The sequence below is a fragment of the Podarcis filfolensis genome (assembly GCF_964270895.1).
Source record: "Podarcis filfolensis genome assembly, chromosome: 11".
NCBI classification, from domain to species: Eukaryota; Metazoa; Chordata; class Lepidosauria; order Squamata; family Lacertidae; genus Podarcis; species Podarcis filfolensis.
Genome location: NC_139613.1, coordinates 31,265,288 through 31,289,528, shown reverse-complemented (window position 1 = coordinate 31,289,528; position 24,241 = coordinate 31,265,288). Strand labels below are relative to the sequence as shown.

Sequence of the window (24,241 nt, the reverse complement as noted above, 5' to 3'; positions counted from 1 at the left end):
GTTTAAAATATTAGCAAATATAGATTGTACCGCTTTACAGATTAAATTCCATAATGGGAAAATAATCTTATGAACTATTAACACCGTCTGCCTTGATGTGTTCAACAGCTGATAAATAATTCATCTAATTTAAATGCAAATGGCTGTGTATTATTAGCATGTAGATCAGCTCAATAACTCTTAAAAGAAAGATGATATGTACTAATCAACTATAAATCAAGCCTCAAACTCTTTAGCAGGGGTGGGGAAATTGAACAGAAACGGTAAAATGTGAAGATTAACAGTAAAAGGAGCATCCTTACACATTTCATTGGGGAAGCAAATTTTTAAAAAATGTTTCAGAAAATAAAGACAAAGTGATGATTGGAGTTTTTTCCTATTCTGTAGCAGCAAGGTTCAGAAAGTTCAATCTTGCTTATACATCAGCCATAGGACCTTATCATTTGCAGAAAATACGTCTACAACTGCTTTCAGTAAGAAACAAAATCCATACAAATTTCTGAATTATAGCTATCTGGAGGATAAACCAAAGCTTAGCAGATGGAAGTATGCTTTTATTATTGCTAAAAGCAACAGATTTAAATTAACACCAGCAGATTTCTGGTTTAGCACGGAGTAGTGGCATGCAAGGATTATGAAAGTTACAAAAACCAGGCAGCTTCTTTTTCACTGAAGAACAAGCTCCAACATCTTAGAAGGTGACCAAAAACTTGTTGCATCTAGTATAAGGAGGGACATTTTACATTTTACAAAATTTAAGTTTGCAAGTGTTACTTTCATCCTTTGTTGCCTTATGTCCTCATTTTATTTGTATTGCTCCCCTTTTTGTTCTAGATTACATTCCAGTCTGGCTTCAGGCTTCCTCATGCCCCTGAAGCTGGCTTGGTCACCCTTGTTGATGATTAATTGGGAGAGAGATGGGGGCAGTGCAACACTGCACTCTCTCCTTGATCTCTCAAAACTGTTAACCACAGTAGCCTTCTGGAGTGTCTCAGGGGGTTGGGGGCCACTGAACCAGGCAGAGGGCCTTCTCGGTAGTGGCGCCTGCCCTGTGGAGCACCCTCCCAGCAGATGTCAAGGCAATAAACAACTATTTTACTTTTAAAAGACAACTGAAGGTGGCCCTGTTTAGGGAAGTTTTTAATGTCTGATGCTGTATTGTTTTTAATATTCGTTTGGGAGCCACCCAGAGATGTGTGGGGTATAAATAAATAAAATAATAAGAATAAGAATAAGAATAATAATAATAATAATAATAATTCTCTAGTTTCCTTCATCAACAGGAGATTCAGAGTGAAGTATCATCAATATGCAGATGACACAAGCTCTATCTGTACCATCTGAATCAGGAGAGGCAGTTGAGCTATTAAGCCAGTGGTTGGAGGAAGTGATAAGATGAAAGTGGGCCAATAAACTGAAGTTGGAAGGGACCTCGGGAGTCATCTAATCCAACCCCTCTGGAATGCAGGAATCTCAACTAACACATCCATGACATATGGCCATCTAACCACTGCTTAAAAACCTCCAGGAAAGGAGAGTCTACAGTACAACCTCGCGAGGGAGTCTGTTCCACCGTCGAACAGCTCTTACTGTGACAAAAATTCTTCCTGATGTTTAGTCGGAATCTCCTTTCTTGTTATTTGAAAACATTGGTTCAGGTCCTACCCTCTGGAACAGAAGAAAACAAGCTTGCTCCATCTTCCAGTTGACAGTCCTTAAGATATTTTAAGATGGTTATTTTAAGACCCTTTATCATCAAAATAGCCATTATCCATCCTTACTTTAGAAGCACAGATTATTGCGGCTATTTCACTGATATTAGAATACAAATCAAACCAAGACTATCCCATGCAGTTTATTTTCAACTTACTGCTCTTGCACATCATCCAGATCACTTTGAAGTCTTTCATTCTCTTTTTGCAGATGCTCATTTTTTGAATGTAGTCCTTTTATGCAGTCTAGGCAATAGCTAATCAGCTCACTAATGACTTCAGCCGGACCTGAGACTTTCTGTAACATCAGCGATCCGAGTCTAAACTAGGACAAAAAGAAACAATGAGTAACTTAGCTAGATAAGGTCAGGATACCCATTTTCAATCAGGCATCTTCAATGGTCACTCTACTAATGCTTTCCTGTTACAAATGACAACAGCAAGAAGATAGAGCTTGTATACTGGTGAAAGCTTTTCCTTCCTAGGACTTGATCTGAAAGGTCTCTACTGATATTTAAAAATGGACATTAGAGCAGGGATTAGTTTCATTTCAACTGTAAATGGAACTCCAATAAAACACAGATTGTGTGCTGCCTTCTGAAACAGAAGTGCCATAAAATATAGGACTTTATTGCATCTGCATAGGATAAAGCTATACCTCTCAAATCTGTCTTTCCCAGCATAGTGGTCTAATACAAGCCACAAGAAATTGCATGTGCATTCAGATCTTGCTAACTGATAAAGTCATTGGGAAACTCAGAATTTATTAATAAATCAATTTATCAATCCAAAAAGCTTGGGACATTAGGCATTGAATTTTTTACATTTTATCAAGAGTTAAGGTAATCCACTAGCGAAGATGACAATGAGGCCAAACTTAGATTCACAAAATGTTTAGGGGCATGTATATCCCTGCATATCCCCAGAAAAAAGCTCTGCCTTTAGCTAATTTAAGTTCCTACGTCACTTTTTCTGTCATGGGCATTTGCTACACCACTGTACAACATGTAGGTGGTTCACAAATTTCTTTTTTTCTGATGTCCCAACTCCTCCCTTTCCTTCCCCAGTTAATGTTTTTCCCCAAGACAAATTTCACTAATTTCTGCACATTGCTGAAATCTCTACAGATCAATTCATATCTTCCTACTGCCTCCAGCTGTTTTCAGCTATCTGATTTTGTACCATGTGCAAATGTAATTACTTTGTTTCTTACTTCTCTTTTCAGTGTACTAACAAAACATTTAACAAGAACCCAACACCAGGATTTTGGTGGTCCAGTATATATATTCCACTGACATTTCTAAGTGGATCCGCTGGTGTCTCAATCTGAAGTCCCCCACTTTTTTTTTTAAATAATACCCATTACATGACAGAGACACAGTGCAAAGCAAGTAAGAGCAGAATCCTATATTCATGCCTAATAAGAAGAAAATGGTATTGAATTCAAGTAGGCTTACTCATATGTATCCAGCTATAGGATTATAGTCTAACTGGGCATGCACCAATATAGCTTGTTTGGAATTGTCTCTCTACCTGGATTTCTAAAACCTTGTATCTTTTGCCTAGCCAATCAACGACTTCATTGAGCGCTGATGCTCTTTGGGTGAAACTAGTATCAAGCTTCTTCTGATAACATTTACCTTTTCCAAATACTAACTTTTCCAATTACTACAATTGCAAAGATATTTGGTTGAGAAAATTCAGCAAACTACAAATCAGTCTTACACCACGGGGTGTTGGGTTTTGTAGGTTTTTCTTTCTTTTGCTTTGATGTTGGTTTGTTCAGAGTGAGCAACTGTATTATACAATATAAAATACTAGATCTCTATACCAAATTGTTTCCAGGCTCTATCCGCTGGATGACATAGGGAGGAAAAGAATGGAGCAAAACAGGAAAAAGAGGGTGGAGGGTACATTGGTTTTTTATATAAAAAACAACATTTTTATTGGTTTTTAAACAAATACAAATAAAATAACTATTAAGCACTTATCCAGCAGTACATCTAATGGTGTCTGTTTTATCCATTCTCTCTAGACATTCACTTACATATTCAACATTCAAACATATTACTTAATGTAACCTCTCCAATGAGAATAATGAGCACTTGACATAACAAGGTCTTGATTTGGGGCACATTGTTCTGATCCATCACATTATCAAACCCTCATCTAAGGAAGTCCCCATTCCCAATAAGACTACCTTCCCACCAGTCCCCAAGAAGTCTTCTGTACCCTTAATAGCTTCACAGAGAGCATAAAATTCCATGGAGTTCAGTTTCTGCCATAATTAAGATACCAGGAAGACCTCACCTGCAATATTCTGCCTTCTACATAAATTACTCTACACAGAGTCAAGAAACCAGCTCCAACCACCCCAAATAGATCCTTTCCTAATTCAGCAGCGTATTATATATGGTTTTCTTCATAATGAGCCAACCGTTGCTTTTATTTATGCGGGAAACCTCAGCTACTCTTCGCTGGGGATGTCAGAATTTGAAGGAAAAAGGGGAACGGGAGCGGAATTTGTTGAAGTTCACTTATTTGTGAGGGGGGTGTAGACCAGCAACAGCCAGTGGCAGGGCTGCATGTGCCAGGACAGGCAAGTCTGGGAGCCATTTGGGTTAGAAGCAGCAGCAGTGTCCCACAGGTAGATTCACACTTCCAGGACATGACCATTGCCACCCCGGAGCTTCCCTGATCTCGCTACGGTCTTGCTCCTCCCATCCTACACCACTGGAAGAAGAAAAGGGGATTCATGTTTGTGGCGTTTGCCCGTTCGTTTGAAAATGTCTGTATAGGGGGAGAGAAAGAGTTAATAGGCAGACCAATAGAAAAGCCTACCTGTTTATAAAAGGGCTTAGCCCGAGGTTGGTTTTAGTTAGTTGGTTGGTTGGTTAGGAAAATGCAGTTGGGAAAGCAGTTGGCAGACAGTTGGAAATACAGTGGTAGCTCACAAGACGAATGCCTCGTAAGACGAAAAACTCGCAAGACGAAAGAGTTTTTCGTTTTTTGAGTTGCTTCGCAAGACAAATTTCCCTATGGGCTTGCTTCGCAAGACAAAAACGTCTTGCGAGTTTGTTTCCTTTTTCTTAAAACCGTTAATACCCAGGGAATCCGTGCTTCGCAAGACGAAAAAACTCGCAGAACAAATTAATTTCGTCTTGCGAGGTACCACTGTAGTGCAGTTGGTTCGTGTGTGAGGGGAGATAGAAGAGTTAGAGACAGGATAAAATAACACTAAAAAGGTAAAGAGTAACAACTTTTTGAATGCAGTTAAAGTTTATTTGTGTTTGCAATAAACTACACTCTTCTTTGTTAACTTAAGAACCTGACTGAGACTAAGTGATTTACCGGGGAGGACCTGGTTGGTAGCAGCCAATAGTCAATAGTCCATGAGACGACTGGGGGCTCCGTACAAACACCACAATGCTCTATTCCTCCCCCCCCCAAAAAAATGAGCTGCTGCTGCTGTATAGTGCAGAGAAAACCATTTCATAACATTCTTTATAAAAAATTAGGAAAATATATCAGAAATGTTTGGGTACATAATCCTGCCTCAACAAGGACTTTTTTTTAATCACAATATATTTATATCCCACTTTTTCTATGTAAAACATTGAATGCAACTGATACATTTCAAATAACAAAAAGCCACATCAATGCAACAAGTTATGAGGCGAGAAACTTAAACAATAAAAGCATTATATCGTGTTTTTAAAATCACTTTCCAAGTGTTCCTGTTTGAGATTGACACAATGAAAAACTTGTTTTCACAAAACATCCATCTGGAAAACATTATGCCATTTGATTTCCTAAGTTAATCAGTCAGTGGTCCTGATACGTGTTTTTTTAAGCTGTGCCATCACCATCTCCAGGGATAATGTTCAACAGCAACCATGTCATTGCTGGGTGCGGCAAAGAACCCGTGTTATTACGCAACACACTTACAAAAAATGTAAAAGCCAAACTAGCCTTTAGTCTGAAAATTCTGGAAAGAAAGTAAAAACTTTGGTTACAGTATTCTAGGTGTCGCATCAGCAAAAGCTCAGCTGGGTTATAAGGGGCTTGTTTTAAGACAGATCATTGATGCTTGTATGGTTTCCTCATTTTCTCTTTCATAGAAAAGCTAGTTGGTTCACATTTAAGGAGGGGATATGTGTTCTGAACATGGGGCAGGTGGTGGTGGAAGTAAGTCTATCAGCAGCTGGACCTGCCTACTCCATGAATCGCCATCTGAACAGAGGCGGCATATGCACAGAATGGATTCATGTAGGCTTCCTAGAGCAATTGCTCAGAAATTGCAATGAATGCGCATGGAAAGGCTGGGCCATAATATCTCTCCCCACAAAACCCCAGCATTTGTTCACCATCTCCCTCCCTCTAGGCCGCTTACAATGAAAGCAGTGTAAATATATAATAAAACATAAAATCAAAACCAAACAGGTACAACAAAAACAGCGCACACAACATTCCCAATATTAGCAGAAGGCCTTCTCAGTAGTGGCGCCCACCCTGTGGAACACCCTCCCATCAGATGTCAAGGAAATAAACAACTATCTGACTTTTAGAAGACATCTGAAGGCAGCCCTGTTTAGGAAAGTTTTTAATGTTTGATGTTTATCGTGTTTTTAATATTCTGTTGGGAGCCACCCAGAGTGGCTGGGGAAACCCAGCCAGATGGGTGGGCTATAAATAATAATAATAATAATAATAATAATAATAATAATAATAATTACTATAGCAACCAAGAGGCTCAGACTTCAAAAGTGGCTTAAGAAGGTATAAAAAAGTTTTATCCTGCTTGCTCAATGGCTGGGTGATATTTAGCAAATGGTGCAGGACCCCAAGCCATCAGTACTGTGTGAGGATATAGGGGCATCTGAATGTGACATCTCCTTCTCCACCCCTGACCTTCCCTTATTGGGCAGGAAGGTCTGTAGTGGTGTGTGTGTGTGTGTGTGTGTGTGTGTGTGTGTGTGTGTGTAAGTGGGAGAGAGAGAGAGAGAGCCCTGTGTAATCTGGGTTCCTGTTTGCAAGGTGCACTGTAACTGCATTCAGCCAAATGCCCTTATAATTCTCCTTCAGTCAGCAGAAAGGTCAGCGATGGAGGAAGCAGGGCTGGCTGGCTGGCATGCACAACCCATGGACAGAACTGAAGCAGGGGTGTGGGAAGGGGGTGGGGGGTGGTCCGCCCCGGGTGTCATCCCAGAGGGGGTGACAAAATGACATACCGTGGGGGGCATAACGCGGAGTGAGGCTGTGGCTCGGGGCCCCACACTGCCCAAAACGGCAACGTGGGGCTTGCATCCACCAGGCGGACTCTGTGGGCAGCTCGCTGTGGTGTCCCCCTGGGCGGATTGCTGCAGCGCCCCCGCCCTGGGTGGAGCACGGATCGCTGCGGCACCCCCATGCGTGGATCGCCCCGCCCCTGCTGCTCCGGGTGCCAGAGCAGCTAGCTACACCCTTGAATTGAAGAATACTCAAGTAGAATTTCAGAAGAAGCATCTGGCTTGTATGAGCAGACACAAAGACAGGTCCAGATTTAAGTAGGAATTAAGCAAGGTAAGCTGGTGGGTTACCAGCCCTGGGAGGGCAAGGGAAACCCTCTCCAGCACACCTAACCACATGCTCAGAAATGGTGAGTTTGGTTTGCTGCTAATTGCCTCAGCAAGATGCAAGAGGCAAGCTGTTAATGTTTATTATACTCGCATGGGAGTGTGTGCAAGCCTATCTCACACCCCTAAATTAGCCCCTTAGGTGAAGTGGAAGACTCTTGTGTTGAAGAATGAATAAACTGCCAGGCCAGCTAGCTTCCATATATCAGAATGGAAACACATCATTTTATCTTTTGCCTAAGGCAGCCTCAGGCAGTCAACCCTAGCCTTATAACAGGTGTAAACAACCCAGTTTTCACACAGGCCTCTCAAGGTTGCCAAATAATAAGCAGTCAATTAACAACATCAGACCATCAACCGTCACAACCAGAATGTGAGCTGCAGAGTTATATAAATATAGATTTGTGCTTGCTATCATGCTTGCAATATGCTGTCAAAGCACACAAAGTTGGCAAAAGTAATAATTAAGACTTCCAGCACTTTTAAGAAAAGCAACAGCACACCAACATATGATGTAGTAGCAGCTACATAAATAGGAGCATGTTAAAACTACATCTCAATTGGCCATATTTATAAAAAGGCAAAGCCAGACTGATTTTTTAAAAAGCCTTAATAAAACACAACTGAAACGTCTAGCATAATAAATGTCAGGTATGCAGAGAACATGTCTTGGGAACTACTTCCCTTTCAGGTGTTGACCTTTTCATTTGAGAAGTAATGGAAACTATATAAAGTACCTCTTAAACATACCACTGAAATTAATACGGCAGTGGTGTGCAGTAATTTAAACCCAACTCCTTTTGAATATACAGTAATCAGAAAGTGAAAATCTCAACCATTGTGGAGGCTTTTACATTTCTGTGTTTTGGTTCCTAGCATGGAAAGTCAATGTATACCCCCGTGAATATGAATAAGCATGAGATAATGCCTAGACTGAGGCAAAATATACATGCTTCTAAATTGAGTACTACAAACAATTTTCCAGTATGAGTAATAACATTATGTTCATTTCAAATAACTATAGCCTGTTTTCTTGGTGCTTTTTACTGGGCTCCTCCAGGAAGAAAGGCAGGATATAAATTGAATTATTAATGCTCATAATACTAATATTTTACAAAATCCTACTGAAGTTCCAAACTGCATCCAGGTAGAATTGTCTAGTAAATTATGTATAAATCACCTATTAGCAAGCACAAACCTCTCTAAAGACTTTAGCCTTAAAGTATTAGCGCTCAGTATTATTAGTATTATTAATAACATTATTATTTAATTTTTTATCTATTTTTATACATTTGTTAAATTTTTAAAAAATATTTTGACAAAGTAATAATCATAAATAATTAAGAATAAAAATGTGCACCCCACCACCGAGACCATTCCATTATAACTATCCAACCTCCCAAAATTTCAACATCTCTTGCGATGGTTTGACCCCTGTCCATTTTAACAGTACAAATTCTACAAGCGCCCTCCATATCTCCTCAGAATCATTTCTCCTGCATATTCCCCGTCTTACCTTAACGGCACATTCAGTATTATTTTAAGGCTTTTGAATCACCACTTTCTATATTAATATATTGGGAAGTTCATGTGTAAACATTTCAATAATCTATATGGTGGGAAGATTAGGAGAGATTCTGCTTTATTGATAGAGACTCCTTATCCTTGCAGAAAAATATTTATGCAACCCCAAAAGCTAGCTGGCACCAAGGACTGCAGATGGACATTGCCCTCATACTGGTAGGAAATATCATGGCGAGTGGACAGTGAGAGGAAGTGTCTACTGTTATAGTTTTACAGTTTCTATAGCCTGTCATCAAATCTAAAGGCAAATATTTTCTATCGGTCAGTTTTGTGTGAGAAGGCTATTTCATAGGAGAAGGAGGAAAATGAAAGAACATAGGACAGGAAACTGGAAGGCAGTTTTTGGAATACATAAGGAAAACATTGCCGTAGATTGGTTAACATGCAATATTTTCTTCTAGCCTACAAAGCAAAACTAATTCAATACATAATATTAGGATTGTGTCATAAAATTCTCTTGAGGAAAACTGGGAGATACTTCACAGTGAAACAAGAGGAAATTCTGGCAACTATGAAAACAACATTTCTATCAAAACCAATTGGATAGTGCTAACTGTGCAAGAGGTCAGCAACAGTTTTCTTTTCTTAAACAAATATTCTCGACTAAAGATAAACTTGAATGCAATAAGATTGTGTACCCTTCTCTATAGTCGATTACAAGTCCACCTTGCCACTGTAAAACACAAGTTTTCAGATTCTTTGTTTTGAAGGGGAGAAACAGTCCCTGAACCCACATGTAAATAAATAACTACCTGACATTCAGAAGACATCTTAAGGCAGCCCTGTTCAGGGAAGTTTTAATCTGTGATATTTTAGTGTATTTTTGGTTTCTATGGAAGCCGCCCAGAGTGGCTGGGGAAACCCAGTCAGATGGGCGGGGTACAAATAATAAATTATTAATTATTATTATTATTATTATTATTTAACATACATGCTTAATATAATAGCCAAATAGCCAATAGGTTTTCTTAATGCACCAGTTGTATCTTCCATTCATTACTTCTCTCAACCTCTCTCTATTTGCTCATTAGCCTCTATACAGCACAAGTGTGCTAGCTACCGGTGCTAATGGGAATTTTAGTCCAAAAGATCTGAAGGATGCCAGCTTGGAGAAGACTGTCTTATGTTAAACAAGAGTAGCATGTCCAGTATAAGAGGAATGCACTCTAACTTGATTGAAAAAAACACAAATTTAGTTACTTAAATAAAAATTAGAAGGGTGATAACTTAGCAAATTAACATGTAAGCATTTCTTACTATATAATGAAAATGTACAAGTGTCATCTTGCAACAGTTTGCTTGGCCACAGATGGGTGGCGCTGCAAACTACAGTGGAATAAGAGGAAGTGAATGAATGGCCCAGGCAACCTGCAGCAGGACAGCCTGCTCTGCTGGCTCTCTTGGTTCAGAAATGGGGAACTTTTGGCCCTCTAGACATTGTCTAATCAGTCCCAGCCAGCATGGCCAACGGTCAGGAATGAAGGAAGCTAAAGTCCAAAACATCGGGTTGAGGAAGGCTGTGCTAACATCACATCTGGATGGTCGCGGGTTCCTTATACCTGACTGATGTGCCATCACTGCACTGTGGAGCAGGAGTGGGGAAATGCATAATGCCACGTCACGTTTCTCTCACTAAAAGTTACAGGGAGACAATGGGGGATATCATGGCACACAATGCTGTCTTCAGTGACAAGTCCATGAATGGCATTACATATTTCCCTTTCCTGAAAGACAGAGTTTGAATAAAGAGTGCCATGAGGAATGATCAACAGCCATTCATGCAGTAAAAAAGGAGTTTCGTTGGATGTCTCGCCTCCAAGACTCTGATCCCATTTAGCTTTCAAGATCAGAATATGCAGTCACAGTCTGGCAGGATATAATGTGCTAGTAAGCCAGCGTTATCACTGTTTCCAGAGACGTTGCTGTTCAATTTCAGTGAAGTACATGGTGGTATTTTGTGGTAACTATGTAAATAATGACCCTGCTGCCCAGCACCTAGCCATTAATGGTCATTAAAAACAAAGATCTAATTCAACCTTAGTACAATATCGGTCACCACACAGATGAGAAGTATGAACTTCAGCTGAAAAAAGTTTAAAAGCATTTTGAATCAGTACAATTTCAGAGGGGGGTATATATGTTTACAATGCCTGGCCATTAAGCAGCAGTTACAGAAAATCTGCAATGTCAAGGACTTCATTATATTTGTGTGTGCAAGTTGAATTACAACAGCTGTGCCAAGGTTAACAAAGGTGGTACCCGAGGGAGAGTCATTTCATTGATTTATTTATTGGGGGCTTAACCTAAAATGTATGTTGTATACAAAGTACACATTTGAGAAAAACGGTGTCCAAACTTTTAGTGTTTTACTCAGATCAAGTTTTTACAGGAAACATTACTTTACTTTTTCTTTCAGCTGCATACAGCAAAAGTTTAGAAAATAATCATTTTAAGTTAATTAACTCAAGACGTATTTTGGATTAGCGTACCCTGGTTACTACATACATAGCACAAGAAGACTGAATGCTCATTTCGGCAACTGCACTCTGAGTTACAAACAGCTTGACAGAATCAAGAGCACATCCTCTGTGAAGCAGGGTTCACATTTCCTCTACTGTGGCAAAGTTTTCTATACTTCTTTAGCAAATGGAATATCTGTTTGGGAAATACGCCTTTTCTGAAATGACGCCGCAGATAATCCTGTTGCACGGTTATTTGCAAGGAAGCTCCACCGAACTCAGAGGCATTTACTTCTGAACAAACACCCATTTGTTTGAGCAAACACCTCATGTAAACGCTCCCTTTCTAAAAATGCTTTTAGTGTCAACAATGGTCGTGAAAAATCAGGAAAATCCAAAGCACAAGGTGGAAGCCTGAACACCAATTTCCCCTTCCCCTTGTCTCTATTGCTGTTGGAGCCTTTAAGAACTGCACCAGAATATGAGAGAGTGGAGGAGCAGGAGACAGCATCAGCCGAAATCTGTTTGCTATTTCCTGCTTGGCTCTTTTTAGGAACTAGCTGCTAGTTAATATTATTTATTAATACTGTACCTGACCACACTGGAAAGTTTTATCATATCTGACTCTGATTTATTATATATTTTTTAAAAACTGATAAATAACATTGATTTAGATGTGTTTAAATGGTTGATATTTAATAATGAATTTAAAATGTCAGGCATATTTGTATTATTTATATATAGCCTAGGGAGCAACAAGCAGCTCCCGATTTTACAGTCCACACAAGGTGGAAAGAAATCTTAAATTGTGAGTGACCTTCTGGGAGCCGGGGGGGGGGAGGGTGGAGCCAATCAAAAAAGTGGGCAGAGCAAAGGTTGTGACTCCTACCTTTGTGTGACATTTTACACTCCAGCCATGCCAATAGCAGAGACTTCCACATGCCCAAATACATACACCTCTCTCCATCCTCCTTTCACGAAGACAAGAGGCATTATCACAGTTACAGAACACATTCCAGCCAATCAAAAGCATTCAAGAGGGTGGCCTCTGAGAGATGGAATGGTCTGGAGATAGTCCCAAGGGCCAAACAGAAAGTACTGGAGGGCCGCATTTGGGCATTGGATTCCCCGACCCTGTCTTAGATGTACTACAATGACAGCCATTAAAATAAATTTAAAATCCTAAAATATTTCTACTGTCAAATATTTGTACTGTTAAATTAGATAATTTAACTTGGACCTGGCTGCTTGCAAGGCAAAAAAAACAGTAGAACCAAAGTTCATTAAGGCTTAAACAAACTGAAAGCCATGCAGCTGCCCTACATACCAAAGTCCTTGGTATCAAGGAGTCTGCTGTCTTAATACAATTCAATTATTCCACATTTTGCATCATGTTTTCAGCAGCTACTAGCACAGAACGTAACATCTGGCATGCTGAAATGCGTTTTAAGACACACGTGAAACATGGTCTTCCCAACAGGACAAATGAATGAAGGAAACTTAAATTGCTTCCATCTCAGAAAGTTGATAATGGTATGTATGATATTAGGGAAGAGCAAAACATTTTTTCACATGCAAACAGTCCCAAACCATTCCTGGGTATTCCTTTAAACAAATGGAATGTGAGGAAACCCGATCATCATAAATCTAAGTGGCAGCAACTGTGATTATTGCAGTGTCTGGAAGACATGCATTCACAACCACATCCACAATCACAGCATTGGCAGTACATCTGTGCCTTGCACTCTTACAACATGATTTTCCACTGCTTTCCCTCATGTAGGGGGGTAGCATTTGAAGTGCAATCTTATTCAGAAGTAAACCCCTTTGATTTCAATGGGGCTTACTCCCAGGTAAGTGGGCATAATTTTGTGACCTAGGTCAGTCGATATTTTAACTTACCTAATTATAACAACAGGCATTTAAATTGAAAGTGGTAGAATTCCTTGGGGAATATTCATTCAGGTATATGAGCTTCACCAAGCACTAGAATGCACGTCATTAAAGTGAATTTTATTGGGCCAATTTAAGTTTGAAAGAGCTTTGCAAGATTGTTTTCTTGCTTTATAAAAACCAAAGTCTAATCAGCACTAGTGAAAAAGTAAAAAGTGATCTGAAATGAGTAGGTCAATGATGCAAGCTTTTCCACTGCTCCTCTCCAGTCTGTGACTAACCTGGATAGGTCACTCTATGGTGGACTAAAACAATCCATACTCCAGCACTGCTACTGGCTTCTCTTCAGTAGCAATATCCAACTCTCTTTCTACGGTAAGGCGATATCCATGCCTTGCTTTTTCTAAATCTGACCCCATAGAATGGACAGAAACATAGGTAATAATTACGGTGGTACCTCGATTTAAGGAGTTAATTCGTTCTGGAGGTCTGTTCTTAACCTGAAACTGTTCTTAACCTGAAGCACCACTTTAGCTAATGGGGCCTCCCGCTGCTGCCACATGATTTCTGTTCTCATCCTGAAGCAAAGTTCTTAACCCGAGATAATATTTCTGGGTTAGCGGAGTCTGTAACCTGAAACGTATGTAACCTGAAGCATCTGTAACCCGAGGTACCACTGTACTATGTAAGTTCTTAAATGATTGCCTGTTTTAATTTCTTTGATTCTTTTAGCGCTTGATTTTGGTATTGGGCGGTGGTGGTTATTTATTGGTAATTATTTATTGTTTTCATTCTTTTTGTCCCTTCTGCAGTAGCATTGGGCAAGAAATTAAAATAATGCTCCATCTAATGCAGGGGTAGTTAACCTTTTTATACCTACTGCCCACTAATGCATCTTTCTTGATGGTAAGTGCTCGATGGTAAGTGCTCGATGGAACAAGGATTCAGGTTGTGCTGTAGAACCCCCTACTGCCCACCTAGAATCCTGAAACGCCCACTGGCAGGCAGTGGGACCAGGTTGACAACCTGCAATGCTTCACCATGTCAAGTGACACAAGATATCCACAAAGGAATGCCTCCTTGTGCAACCATCAGCTCTGCAAGATAGGAAAGCTTGATTCACAGCTTGATCCCCACAGAAATGCAACGTTCAGCTTTCAATTGGGTAGCCCATTCTCCACTCTCCTCTTGACCTTTCAATCAAGCACTCTCTCTGACAATGTCATGACAATGCTGACTAGCTACAGAAACTTTTGACTCGACTCCCATACAAAGATTTATCCACTAGGGTATCTGCACCATTGCCCATCCCCTCCAAGGTTTTTGCAACAAGGAAGTAGCAGGTGACATCACAAGATCACACAGTGAGTCAACAAGTAAGTAATGAAGGGGGAAACTGTATTTTGGACAAATACAAACCTGGGTGGAGATTACCGTCCAAGATGAACGACTTAAATATTTTTTTTTCAGTTTACAAAGTTGATACAATTCATGGGTGCTGTCTCGTTACCACAGCAATGCACAGTCTGTTTACTTTAAATATTACAGCTTAAGAACATTTTTAGAAAGAGTTTTCCCCCCTGCACAATCGAGCCAAAGGGAACACAAAAGGCTAAGTGCGTGAAGAATTAGTGAGATCCAAAATGAACTTCAGCCAATCCCACAAGCTTTCAGGACGAAAAAGCTGAACTGCAGCTGTTCTAGCTTAATGCAGGGATATATTGACCAACATGTTTCCGCTATCATTTTCCCAACTTAAAAAGAAAAGAAAAAGAGTAGCAATATGCAGGATGCAGGCTGTAAAACAGTAAATAGTGGGGAACATCAGAAACATTTTAAAAAATGTATACCCAAGGTAGAATCAACAGCTATTTCTTTCAGTTAATTTGTAAAGGGTTGTTGGCAAAGTGCGGGAGTGGGGGGAGAAAAGAGGAAATCTGGTTCAACGAGCAGGAAATGGAAGCAAGGAGTTTGGAAAAAACAGGGATGAAATTAAAAGTTTCAATTTCAAACTTTTAGACAATGCAATGTTAAGGCACACTATATTGCATGTGTAGTCTCTCTTTGCATTGGCGGCTTTTATTTATTGCTCACTTCCTTGCCTCTACCCTTCTCAGACAGCAGCCAAGTTAGCCCTGGAGCAGGAGACAAGACTATAGCCCTGGCTCCTTCCTATGGCCAGGCCCACACATCCTCTCCTCCTGTTTTCGCTCAGGAATATCACAAACACTAGCTGCCTTGATCAGCTGTGGCCAGGGGCGTAGGAAGGGGGGTGCAAGCCACCCTGATTGTCATCCTGAAGGGGGTGACATTCAGCGTGCTCCGCACCGCCCGCGACTCCCCCAAGCCCAGCGAGCGGCAAAGCTGTAGGCTTGGGAGTCGGGGGCTGCCGAATGTCACCCCCCCTTCAGCCTGAAGAGGGGGTGACATTCAGCGCAGCACACACCCCCACGCCTAGATCGGCCCAAGATGACTTTCCGTTGTAAGAAGCATTGCAAAGTATTAGAATACAAAACATCAACATGCATTTTAATTTGCGTCCCGCCCCCGTCACCTTGCAACATATGTGAAGTTACATTGTATGTGATTTCAGATTTATGCGCAATCCCTGCAATCAAAACAACCTGGAACTGCTTCAGCATGAATACCTTTCTGAAGCTGGTGAACTAGGAAAATCCAGTGTGGGAAGAGCTTTTAAGCTTTCCGCCTTGTGTGCATTTAATTTGTGCAATTTCAGCTGGTTGGCTGCCAAGCACACAAAGCTGAAATCATGCAAGTTAAATGCGTGCAATGCAAGTTGCCTATGTATTTATTCAGCTGTAACCCTCAGAACGCAGGTGGCGCTCTAGTCTATGCCACTGAGCCTAGGGCTTGCCAATCGGTAGGTCAGTGGTTCGAATCCCTGTGGCGGGGTGAGCTCCTGTTGTTCGGTCCCAGCTCCTGCCCACATAGCAGTTCGAAAGCACGTCAAGTGCAAGTAGATAAATAGGTACCACTCCGGCGGGAAGGTAAACGGCGTTTCTGTGCGCTGCTCTGGTTCGCCAGAAGCGGCTTAGTCATGCTGGCCACATCACCCGGAAGCTATCTGGGTCCCTGGGCCTATAGAGCGAGATGAGCACCACAACCCCAGAATCGTCCATGACCGGACCTTACGGTCAGAGGTACCTTTACCTTTTAACCCTCAGAAAAATGAAAGTTTCAGTTTTGCCTATTAATGCATGCATATGTTAACCAAAGCAGAGGTGAGTAACCTGTTTCCCTCTGGATGTTGCCAGGCTTACATGCTCCATCATCCCTGACCATTAGGAGTCCAACAACATTCGAAGAGCCACAAGTTTCCTACTCCTGAATTGAAGAAAAAACTTGTTTTAGTATATTTAACCTTGTTCACAGACTCAGCACTCTTATTTGTTTATCTCTTTATGTACAAAATGTATATATACCATGATTGTATCCTGAATGTAATTTACAAATGTTTCAACAGAGATCTTCAAATAAGAACAAATTGCTATTTTTCAAGCACAAGTCTGAGGCTCTGTTTCTTCCCCTTCACTTCCATTTCAATGAATTAGTCATGCTTTATCAGCTTGCCCTCATAGGACATTCAAGGACAGGACATCTTGTTATCAAGGCCATAACATTGTGAAATCCTAAAGTCAACATATATGAATAAACTTTTTTGTTTCATCATCCAAATCAGACTCAAGTTCCTCTTCCAAAGTGCCAAGGTTCGTAAGAAGGCATAACGAGAGATTAGAAACCTTTGGAAAGATCCCCACTGCTATCCCTAGACTTTGATCCATGGTCTGTAATATTTTCTCAAGCAGAGAAAGTAATAAAAGTTCTGATAAACTGCAAGAAGTTCTGTGTAACTATGACTGCTCTCATGATACTTGAGCATGGAGTTTTTACTGTGCCAAGCGCTTCCACTGGGCTCATGAAAGCATGATCTTGCTCTCTGGTCGTAGGTGTCTAAAACAAGTTTCCAGAAATGAAAAAGTCACCGAGTTCACAACGCAGTAAGAACCGCTAGAAAACATGACTATTTGGTATATAAATTATTTGGCACCCGATATATTGCTTTGCAGGACGCTGTTATAACAAGAGCAAATTTCTGGCCTCTGTACTTCCAAGTAGCATATTCAGTATCACATCCACAATAACCTTTAATCCAATCACATTTCTTCATCTAACATGTTAATGGTTAGTTCATTCATGATAATGTCCTGGTTCACACATCACATGAAGCCATAGTTTAAACCAGGGGTCTGCAACCTTTAAGACAAAAAGAGCCACTTGGACCCGTTTCCGAAGAAAAAACAACTGGGAGCCGCAAAACTCGTCATTATAAAAATAACTTTTTTATCACTTTTTTATTATTTCTTTGTTTGACCCCTCAGAATTACTCCTCCTCATAGAAATAAACATTAAATTAACAAGTTACCTTTTTGTGTGTGTGTGTGTTCTTCACTCCCCTTCAAAACAGTGACCAGCGTACATGCCCCCTTTCATTATTATTTTTTATAAAATATTTATTGAGATTTTACAAAAACATAGGTTTACAAAATGCAAAGAAGACATATAGAAAGAAAAAGATAAAAAAGAAAACATACAAAAATACATAAAAAAGAAAAAAGATAAAAATACAAAATACAAAAAACGAGTAGATAAAAAAGAATTAAAAACAAATCCGTTTTAGTAACTTTAAACTCATTAGCTTGTTTCCTTGACCTCCTCACACCTCCCCTTTTTGTATTCCATTTAAATAATCAAATCAGCAAATCCTTACCCTTGTACATGCCCCCTTTCAATGCAGTGACCAGCGTACATGCCCCTTACAATGTAGCGGGCGGGCGGGCGGGAAGGTGACGTCGGGACGGTGACTAATGCACGCACCGCCCCCATGCGACATCACAGCCAGTACAGCGCCCGCCACAGTGGGGAGTGTCGGGGCGCACAATGCGCCTCCTCCCCTCGCTAGTATCCGCCCCGGAGCAGCGGCAAAGGTGTAAAAGAGCCACATGCGGCTCCGGAGCCGCGGGTTGCCGACCCCTGGTTTAAACAATGGTTTAAAGTGATGAGCAAACTGGGCCAATTACACACAGCACTATTGCCTTCAGGCAGGTTTCAGTTCCATTTTCTCAAGGATGCCTATTTTTTCCCCCAGATAGGGAGAGATGCAACATTCAATAATGAACCTGAAATATGCTTTCGTTCCCTGCTCCTTGCGAGACATGGAACTCCTGAATTATGAATTTGCATGCTGTCGTGGACTGGCTGGCTGCAGAGGAGTGATGGGAGGCAGCAGCTGGGGAACCCACCAAGGGAATGCTCAGGGGAAGAAGGCTCAGAGTCAGGATACTGGTGGTGGGACAATGATGCATGGTCAGAAGGAGCCCCGTCAGCCCCAGCCAGTGCAAGCTGGAGCTGATGAGAGTTCTGGTCCAAAGCAGCTGGAAAGTGTGAGGTTGACAAAGGCTACTAAAAGTGGTCTTCATTATTTATTAAGATTATTTCCATCCCTCCTTTGCACTAAAATTAATACTTTTACCGAAACATGTTTTACCACATGGGAAATGAATGAACAGTATTGAGTTTCCTTTTGCACTCCCTTATAACATGTAGTTTTAATACACATGGACCTCTTCACATAACTGCTTCCAACCTTGAAACACTGTTGGCATTTGTCTGTCTCAAGAGACAATGGAGTGCACCTCTGAAGGTAAAGTCAAACCACTGGAGAATTCCAGGACCTGCTGTGGCTGCAGACCAGTAACTCATAACTGCTCATGTAGTTTTTGCTGCAGTAGCAGAACCAAAGTGACCTCTCCAGGATTCAAGCCTGAGCAGCGTATATGGAAGTCCTTAGGCTGCCCAGGTAACAAGACCCCCTTCCCCCTCAGCCTTGCTGATGTGGTTCAAAGGAAAGGAAAGCAATACATTTGGCACCAGCTTGGCTGCAGGAGTTACCAGAAGGAAGCATATAATGCGCCATCCAACTACCTTAGGGACTGTGCTCCGGATTTGTGTAGGGTTTGCACCTTCGCCTTTTTCCCCCTCACAAAGATATATTGCAAGGCAGCGGAGGTTTCAAAGCAAAGTTTTCCTTTTCCTAGATGGGCTACCGTCTGAGGTTGCCCCTCATTTCCTTCTACACCTCATGCAGAAACTGCCTTCTTGACTGTTGGACCCACTATTGGCCTTGTCCACTCAATCCACTTGAGCCTGTCTTCACATGCAGGGGAAGTCCCTAACTCATTGAATGTTTGAGATCCATCAGCTACCCCTGGTATAGGAGGCCAGGCAAAGCCGTTCCTGAGGTGTGGCCGCTGGCTCCAAACTCACACAGGCAATAATTATGTGAGTCATCCAGTTTGCCCCCACTCTCTGCTTTTGGCACACAACCAGCTGACTGAAGTTTGTTTTACCTTAGAGGAGAGTGTGCTATTTTGTGGTGTACATTAGGAACATGCCTATGGACAGAAAGGCTAGGACTGAATCAAAGGACAGAACTTCCCTGTTTCTTACACTACTAATGGCTGGGACCCTGAAAAAATGTAAGAAAAAAATTATCCGCATGGCTGGGCCCAACACTTTAGACCTGTGGGCAAATTTTGGTCAAAGTATTTTTGTGTAAGGGGGGGTCATATTTAAAAAGACTCCATGATTTCTGGTCAAACTCCATCAATACTAAACCAAGCTATTGTTCCTAAAAGGTGGAGTCCATATGACATTATTTGCACAGATGACTATCCCTTAAGTGTATGCTTCTAAGTAATACCAGAACAAGAATACAACTATCAACCTATTTTGTAAAAAGTTGAGTATCATGCAGAAAGGACCTTTGGTAATCAAGGGCTTGTGGACATCATGCATGACCAGACTTTCCTTGCCCCCACTATTATGAATTGGTTTCAAAACTCCTCTTTATTTTAAAGTAGTTTTCAACGTGGGAGGTTCCCTTTGCAGGGTGGGGGAGACTCTAGCCAGACATTTTTCTGGATCACAGCCATTACCACTGGAAAACTACAATGAAATTTTATACCAGCAGGTTGTGAGAAACGCAGAGCTGAACAACAAGGACCGGTATTAAGCCGATACAAGCATTCGCGGATGACAATTACTTCCGTTTTATTTTTCCTTAAGTGCTTTAATGTTTTGGCCACTATCCAAACTATAAAATCTGATATGAGTAAGTCCTCTGCCCAAAACTTCTTTAACAGTCCCCCACCCCCTCGCCAACTTAGAAAACTATTGTGCGGGGGGCGGGGGGGAATTAGAGGAGATTCAAGCAAATGTACACTTAATTTCTATCCTGGCAATGTACTTGCTACATACTTGTTGTCCTTGTTGTCTATCTCTAGGAGGTGGCCTTGATTAAAGCTCATTGTTCAGGAAACTAAATACATGTGTTTCTAGATAGCATAAATATACTGCAATGACTAAACAACATTTGAGGAACACATGCAGCACTGGAAGCATGCCAGGCACAAACCTTTGTGCTTAAAATGTTATACAAATACTGTCTGGCACGTCTGATTTAAATTACATGGCAATTAAAATCCACAAGCTTTCAATATCCCTGGGTTTAACCCGTCATGGCTATCATCACTACTCTAAAGGCAGCATTAGCCCTAAAGGTCTTCTTCTGGTCACAGATGACTATGAATTTCCTTGCCTGGTTATGATCAAGCATTTAAAAAAGATTACTTAACAAATAGAAAGATCTCCACCTTGGATGTTTCCCTTTGGTTTAGTTTCTGGTTCTTAAGCACAGAAAGTGAACACCACAACCATGTAAGGTAACTGGGATTGTGACTGCAAACACACCTTTAAGTTCCACCAGCAAAGCAACGTGGGACATTGCAACTGTGCCCGATATGGGTAAAGTGGGAGCAGACACAGAGAGAAGCCATGTTGTAGCAGTGCAAAAATAAAATCCCAAAGCATAATACTAAGGGAAAACATATTATCACCAGATGCCAACAAAGGGCCATAGCCCAAAGAGATACCACAGAGAGCAGGCAGACACACACAAATGGCAATGCCACGCTATCTACCAACCATGAAAAAAAGCTGAGAAGTTTTGATATGGACTTATCCCTCTGATACCCACATTTACACGAACACCACATAATTCTCTGGCACCATCTGCTTCGCATAAAGAGCCAGTGAACATTCTCTGCTGCCATGTGTTGGTGTAGCAACAGCACTCAGCAAGCACCAACAGAATAGCATGAAGTTTGCCCCCCTCTCCATATTGGAGGGATCCTAGCAAGCGCTTTCTCAAGAACTTAGCTAATTGCTTACATACTCCTCAAAACTGTATTTCTCTCTCTCTCTCCATATAAATTTTATGCTCCGAGTTCAAAATATTCATTATTTTCGTATCATCATACAAAAATGGTTTTTTATGAGGAGTATGAATAATGTTTGCTAGTTTAAGTTTCATATCAACAGCTGTTAAATCTTTAGGAAATTATCTGGCTAGGAGTGCTTTTTCCCATCTGTCTGATAAGTCAGAAGGCCAGATGCAAAGAAGAGTTGCAAACTTAACATAAAAGCTTTTGTTGAAAAAGAATGAACTTCAACCCCATCGACAAAACCTGCAACAAGTGGACCAAACACCATAGCTAAGAGATTAGAGCTAGAAGACTGGGGAAGCTGGATTGAAAAAATATTCTTGGTCACATATGCCACCTAAACATAAAAGCCAGGTCCAGAAACACCAAACACCAAAAATTCCCAAGCTATAAACCGGATCCTTCAATAAATAATAACCACAACCAGAAGTTCAACAGGCCACAAATCACTAACATCTCAGTCATATCTAGAGTGAGCTCGTCCACAGGTGTTCATCTAACCCATTACTGATGCCAGATACCAGATTCACTGAACCACCATCTCACTAAGAGCCACATATTTCTGAAACTGAACTCCAAATCCCTGTCCAGTAAATTGTCCAGTAGATATTAAACAGTGAAAGACAAAATGCATAGCTTTGAGATGGAGTGATAGTCTCTTTGTATTAAGTTATGGAACTTGCTCAACAGATAAGTGGAAACATTACAACTTTGTCAGGTGATTCAGAAAAGTCTGTGGTCAATGACCTTCCCACAGCAGTGTCAATGATGCTTACTGGGATGGTGCAGGGGATGGGCAGGGACACAATTGCAAAGGTTGTCGCCCAGTTCAACCAGATCAGCTTCTGCCACCAAAACAGATAAAAAGTCAAAGTGAAATGATCTGATAATTAGCCCTATCCAATAATTAGCTTCATCCAAAGAAGCCTGTAGTTGACACACTACTATTCATTATCTAAGTAAAGGTAAAGGTAAAAGACCCCTGGATGGTCAAGTCCAGTCAAAGGAGACTATGGGGTGCGGCACTCATCTCGCTTCAGGCCGAGGGAGCTGGCGTTTGTCCTCAGACAGTTTTCCAGGTCATGTGGCCAGCATGACTAAACCGCTTCTGGCGCAATGGAACACTGTGACAGAAACCAGAGCGCATGGAAATGCCGTTTACCTTCCCACTGCAGTGCTACCTATTTATCTACTTGCACTCGTATGCTTTTGAACTGCTAGGTTGGCAGAAGCTGGGACACAGCAATGGAAGCTCACCCCGTCACATGGATTCAAATTGCTGACCTTCCGATAGGCAACCCTAAGAGGCTCAGTGGTTTAGACCACAGCACCACAGCACCCTAACATTCATTATATAACTGTGCCCATGAATGGAATTACTGGATTGTTAATGAGGAATTCCTGAAAAATGATATATGGAAGGCTTTAGGGGAGGTTTTACATTTAACTTCTTTCAGTGATATATAACAGCAACAACATAGCCCTATCGCAAACACTGTTGAGGCTATTGCACCCTTCATCACCCACTAGCTAAGCCATGTAGGATAGCTGGCTCATATGCATACTTGGGTACAGAAGGGAGGAAAAACCCTGTAAACCAGAAAAAGTTTTGAAAGCAAATTGGACTCTACTCATGCATCTGAAGAGCTAGAAAATTAGTCCCTGGATCTGAGAATGAAATGGATTTGTCCTGAACACCACCTTGATAAGACTTATATTAATTATTATTGGAAAACACCAGGTTTTTAATGAGGATTGTAATTGTCATTTCCCAGTTGTAGAGGTTGTTGATATTTGACAATATTCCCAGGACATTATATACTGGGCCATGCCTATGTACATAGAATCAGGGCCATTTGTTTAATTTAAATCTCATTCTAGTAATGGGAGTCAGAGTTCCAGCTATCAGGAGATTCCTCTGAGTCTTCTTATGAACAAGGTATAGCTTCTCTGGGAATCCAACAAATGGCTACGAAACAAAATATCACTGGTGTAAAACAGTTTTCTTAGATTAGAAATATAGTAATTACTCTTGAAAAGTTTTTAATAGTTTAGGTAGGTAAACAAGATGAACCACAATGTTAATTTACTTCTTCACATGACAGATATTTCATTTATGAAATCTCACTACAAAACATTATGATGGCCACCAGGTTAGATGTTTTTGCAATACAGTACTAGCTAATAACTGTACAAATTTACAAAGGATGGGTCCATCAATGGCTGTAAAGATAAGGCTTGAAGTGCTGCCATAATTTTTGGACTTGAAGCTTGCAGTATACAAGTATTTCAAGAAGCAGCCACTGGAGAAGGGATTTGGATACAACATGGTGAGGAGGAGAATTTTACCCTTCACCTCCACCTTAGAAGCTGCTGTTAGCTGCAGAGACAAAAATGCTAAGGTTCAGGAACTGACACTGCTAACCAGAACTGTGGGGAATTTAAATCAGAGATTTGGCAGAGGGGCAAAGAGCAAAACCGTCTACAGTATAGTGTGGCCAGAATCCAAATAGTCCTGGAATGACTTTTATGATACAAAAAGACCCTGCATACTATTCTCTCTTTAGTAGGTGCCTTCTTAAACAGCAGCAGCAGCAAGCAACAAGCATGGCACT

General features: G+C 40.9%; 1 protein-coding gene and 1 long non-coding RNA gene across 12 annotated transcripts in view; one reads left to right on the top strand and one right to left on the bottom strand.

Annotated features, from left to right (window-relative positions):
* The window catches only part of XRCC4 (X-ray repair cross complementing 4), a 103,352-nt gene that overhangs the window by 59,560 nt on the left and 19,551 nt on the right, over positions 1–24,241 (bottom strand). For all 11 annotated transcript variants that reach the window (XR_014539817.1, XR_014539818.1, XR_014539819.1 and 8 more), the window contains one exon: positions 1,871–2,037. Coding sequence is in view for 7 of the 11 variants with exons in the window: in XM_083577111.1 (XP_083433237.1) it covers positions 1,871–2,037 (167 nt within the window). In the remaining 4 variants the exon portion in view is untranslated. The remainder of the gene's footprint in view (positions 1–1,870; positions 2,038–24,241) is intronic.
* LOC310745173 lies at positions 14,299–17,706 on the top strand. The gene is made up of 2 exons (XR_014540012.1): positions 14,299–14,639; positions 16,748–17,706. It is a non-coding gene; the product is annotated as an uncharacterized lncRNA (long non-coding RNA).